Genomic DNA, 4,632 nt, shown 5'->3' with positions numbered 1-4,632 from the left:
CCATTCCATGACAGTGCCTTGAAGCTGTTGGCTAGTTTATCGATTTTCTAGGTTAACGAATAAATCCGATCCCGCGACAGGGAAAGTTACTGAGAGCTGTTGGTTGATGATCCTGCGATCTGGATCAGAGTTTAAGTGAGGAAGGGCTCTACACAGTGTTAGTAAAAGAATGCCATCGTCTGTCTCGAAGCATTGTCGGTCATGCTCACAGACATCAACGTCAGAAACTGATTTTTCTTCTTCATGAGGCTACGTTGCCTTCGGTGATGCTGCTGACTTGAGGTTCAGAAGTTTCATTGACTGCGATGCATCGCACCTGGCTCCGCCCCCCACTGGACTCCGGGGAGAATTATGCTGACTGTGGGGGAGATCCTTGTCAACAGAAGCACGTGGTATGAATCTTATCAACGCTGTTAGATTTGTGAGGAGGAGGAGATACGAGTAGCTCGTGCAAGTTTGAGTGGTTGTAGACTTGCGTGGTCGTGCTTCGAGATAGTTGCATTTGGACAGTGAGTACGTCTATTCTCAGTGGATGTCAAGAGGAATTGCTGCGTAGTGAGGTCTTTGTCATCGGCGAACACGCAATCAAATTCCTCGAATTAGAGATGGTCTATCGGATATTGGGTGGTCGAACTGTGACTGCAATGGGTACCCGACGTGGGGCTCGGGAACTTCCTGTCATGGATTTAAAACACTGAAACGACCTGGAATCAGCCTTTTCAGCCTGCATTGAGTGCAAGAGAAGATAACTGAAAACATCGTAACGACGAGGAGAGAACGAATCTGCACACACACACACACACACACACACACACACATAGAGAAGCATTTACAGACAATATACGTGGACTCACCACTGTACTCAGTGCTGAGAGTGATGTTAACATCCAATTTAGCTCTGTACAAAGTATGTCCATCTGGCATATACTTAGAATACCTATAGCGAAACTTTTGCTCACAGAAGTATCAGTATTGGCAGTCTAAGAGCTATTTTTTAACTACTTAATAACCATAATTTAAACTCATAGTATCTCAACTAGGATTATAATGTTAACGTGGTTGTTCAGTATTTTCCTGGTCTTGCTTCTGTGGTTCCTGGAAGTTCTCTAGAAAACTTTACAAATTTTACTTTTACAATGAATTTATGTGAACAAGGTTCCTCATCATCATCCTCATATTTAAGTAAGGAATTATGAATCCTCGCTAAGCCAGTGATGTACAAGAGATTTCTCCTATGTCTATACAATAAATTGTTTGACTTTGATACACAACGCTTCTTGATGCTGAAGGGCTGACGTAAGAACCGGTACCCAAGGAACATCGCTGGACAATTTCTCCCCCAGATTACCATCAAACATACTTGTTTTCATTTAAAAAACGATTCCCCTGTAAACGAGGCAAAAAAATTTGGAATTAATTGATGCAACATCAGGAAGGGAATGACTTTCAGAGAGGCGATTGTTCTAAATTGAATCGAAAAAATGAAGGCGAAAATACTTGAAGGCGAACATGTTAGGAGACTAAGGAGCATTACCAGATCAATATTCTCAACCAAAGAATCGATAGAATAATCCTGTGAAGGTTGCCAGAATCGCGTGTCCGGCGCAAATTGACGGTCACCCACATTTTTATAGAGTGTGGACAATTGGGAAGCTGGAACAGCTGTTTCAACATCCCCCAGAAGGTCAGCCATCATGTATCCCACGAGTTCCTCGTCCAAGGATGCTGTGGTTGATTCTGCGACCATGGAAGAGGAACTGGGTTCATAAGTTTCAGATCGAAGTTGAGGCAACTCTCTCTCGTACACCTGATGATCTGTGGAGAAGCTTCTCGGACCAGACAGCCACTGATTTTCTAGCTGAGAACTGAACATCGAACCGTCAGTCTCTTGAAAGGAATTACTTGCACAAGACGTGGCTTGCACTGCCGCACAGTGTTCATCCAGGACAGTTCCTGAATTTATCCAAATCTCTGGTGTGACAAAATTCGACCTACACAACCTCGATCGATTTATGGGGACAGAATTCCCCGTTGATTGTGCACCAAAAGTTTGAACGCTTTCACTCCGTATCATGTCTGATGACTGGGATCGCAATGAACCTTGAAGTCCAACAGTGTCGCCCACCGAACTTGGACCAGCAACACCACACAGCGTAGTTGTTGAGCGTGTAAACTCAAGCGTAGACCCGTCAAATAAATTTCCGATCTGCCGAGCTTGTGCTTTCACAAAATCAAGCTTCTCGTCTCCAGTAAGATCTGGAGGTATTGGTTCCAGAAACAGGGGGGAATCCTCAAAATTCAAGCCACCAACATTGTTAGAAGGAGAATAGTAATGGAGGACAGCGTCCACGGCACGGGCAGCTGCAACGCGGGTTTTAAACGAGCCAAACCATTTTTTTCTCCTACACTTTTCCAGTCTCATGTCAACAACATAAGGTGACCTTCGAGAATGACGATAGCGCACATGTTTAATGCATATTTGAGGGGGAGGGTCTTTGAAATATTCCAAAGGAAAATTCCAAGCTGATCTCCGACTCTCCCCACAGGACCATGCATGGGGATCGCTCCAGCTTACTTGATTCAACCTGTCCACGATGTCCCATTGAACCAGCCATAACAACTCGTATGCCTTCGAGTCAGAAATCTCGATCTTCATTAAGTCGTTTGAGCGCCATCGAAGGTGACTACTAGCACCTCCGTCTGAGTCATGCGAGGAGAGTAACTCGACTTGTCCATTGATATGTCTTGTTACCAGGAGACTTCGGAAACTTGAGTGTTGGTGGGAAGATAATGAGAGATCTTCTGTATTCTGTTGAGTGTCCTTGTCAGTGACGCAGTGATAAACTGCTAACTTGCCACTCTTGAGGGGACATATCTTTTCAGCCATTTTAACGAGACTGAAGTACACAGAACTATCATTCTGCAAGTTCTCTAGATTATCCTGCCAATTCAGCAACTTCATGTCCTTCTCGCTCAACTGTCGGAAGCGATCGGCTAGTCCTCCGACGGTACTACCCACCCCTTCAAATTTTAATACGTGGATGCTAATGCGTTTCATATGGTAACGGGGTACTTTATCATTTTCTTCTACAAGATTTGTGAGCATCAACTGATACTTGAGAGGCGTATAATCCACTAAACATGCCATACTTGCAAGAAACGATTGATTTATAAGGAACGACGAGCTAGATCACTAGATAAGTTACATCGATTGATTCTGAACTGTGTCAGAAACTAGGGGGAAGGTTGCAACGCACATCTACCCTCAAAACTCAAGTAACTTTGCCGGAAGAAGGTGGTGCAGATGTGGTCCAGAAATTGCAAAACACGCTGAAATAACTAGCGGACTACAGACTTATATTACAGAAAAACAAAACTCCAACACAAGTATGTTTCCATGGAAATATCCATTAGGATGCTGGAAAGTGTTAAGATCTGAAGTTTTTGTTGGCGGAACTTAAAGCAGATTACACTGCTGAGTGGCATGCTTTAGTTTATTGATTTAGTCAAGACAATTTGTCTGTACAATTACCGAAAGACTCCTTGAATCGCAAGGAACTCCCCCCCCCCCCCTCAATTATCCTTGCCAACAGTGGATGCCAGCAATATGATCCAATTGGATCACCTGGTTCCATTTTCGCCGTCACGAAGATTGTCTGCGATTCAATGGCATGTTATTTCATTCGATTCTCCTCGGAACACGTAAAGTGGAGGGCTAAACAAGCAGGTTGGTTGCATTATACCGTCAAAACATCAAAAATTGAGATTCTCTAACCTCTGGTGATCACTGAAAGATTAAATCAGCTTGAGAATGTCGAATATGGGGGCCATGAATGTAGGAAAACTGCACCCGCTGATTCCCTGGACATCCGCCACTGGTTGTTGAAAATTCATACCGATTTTGGCGCTCAAGAATCTCATCATCACAAAGAGGTAAATCTCAGTACGGCAACACCACTAGGTCACTGTTATGATTCCTGCCTGCACAGGCACAAAAAATACTAATAAAATACTGATAAACGAATTCAAAATATCACCAAACAGCAAAAAAATAGAAAAAGTCAAAATCGAGGATTTAGTCGGCATATACCAGCGTGTGACAGAGAACACTGTCTCTCAGTAGACTATCAGCATCTCAATCGCAACTGTTGGATTCATTCCTGACATCGACTGCTCGCAGTGCGCACTGGTTCCGGGGATTCACAGTGTCGAGTTATCATCCGGACGTGATCTGAGTGAGCCTTATCACAGTGATTCCCAACGATGTTCGTCACAAAGAGCGAGTGCCGAACCGGATTATCCACCGTGAACGACGGTTGGCCGCAGCAGTGCCTTTCAGGTTTCGGCAACAAGACCCATTTCCTGAACTATCCAATAGTGGAAGCTGGAAACCAGGCAGTCTGGAATCGTGAACAGACTAGAATACCACACATTCGGTGTCTGGAATTACCCAACTTCAGGTCTATTCATAAGAACAGTTTCAGTTTTATGAAAGAATAGACACAATCTGTTTACGATGTTACCCTCACCTTCAACATTCACATCTGCAGTCAATTGTCTTGGGAGATGGTGCTGAAAAGATTACAAATCATTGCTACCATCTTGTGAGCTTCTTAAGGCCAGTCTCTGTCA

The 4,632-nt window shown here is 43.9% G+C and overlaps 1 protein-coding gene across 1 annotated transcript; it reads right to left on the bottom strand.

The window, feature by feature from the left end:
* Window positions 1-828: 828 nt before the first annotated feature.
* On the bottom strand, window positions 829-3,390 carry LOC112290336 (uncharacterized). The gene is made up of 2 exons (XM_024536501.3): window positions 1,535-3,390; window positions 829-1,386 (listed from the first exon to the last, which is right to left on the bottom strand). Exons 1-2 carry the CDS (start codon window positions 3,146-3,148, stop codon window positions 1,351-1,353), a joined length of 1,650 nt encoding a protein of 549 aa, XP_024392269.1. The 5' UTR covers window positions 3,149-3,390; the 3' UTR covers window positions 829-1,350.
* Window positions 3,391-4,632: the final 1,242 nt, after the last annotated feature.

The sequence above is a fragment of the Physcomitrium patens genome, chromosome 13 (genome assembly GCF_059467195.1).
Source record: "Physcomitrium patens ecotype Gransden chromosome 13, ASM5946719v1, whole genome shotgun sequence".
Classification (NCBI taxonomy): Eukaryota; Viridiplantae; Streptophyta; class Bryopsida; order Funariales; family Funariaceae; genus Physcomitrium; species Physcomitrium patens.
This window is presented reverse-complemented; position numbering and strand designations above follow the sequence as displayed.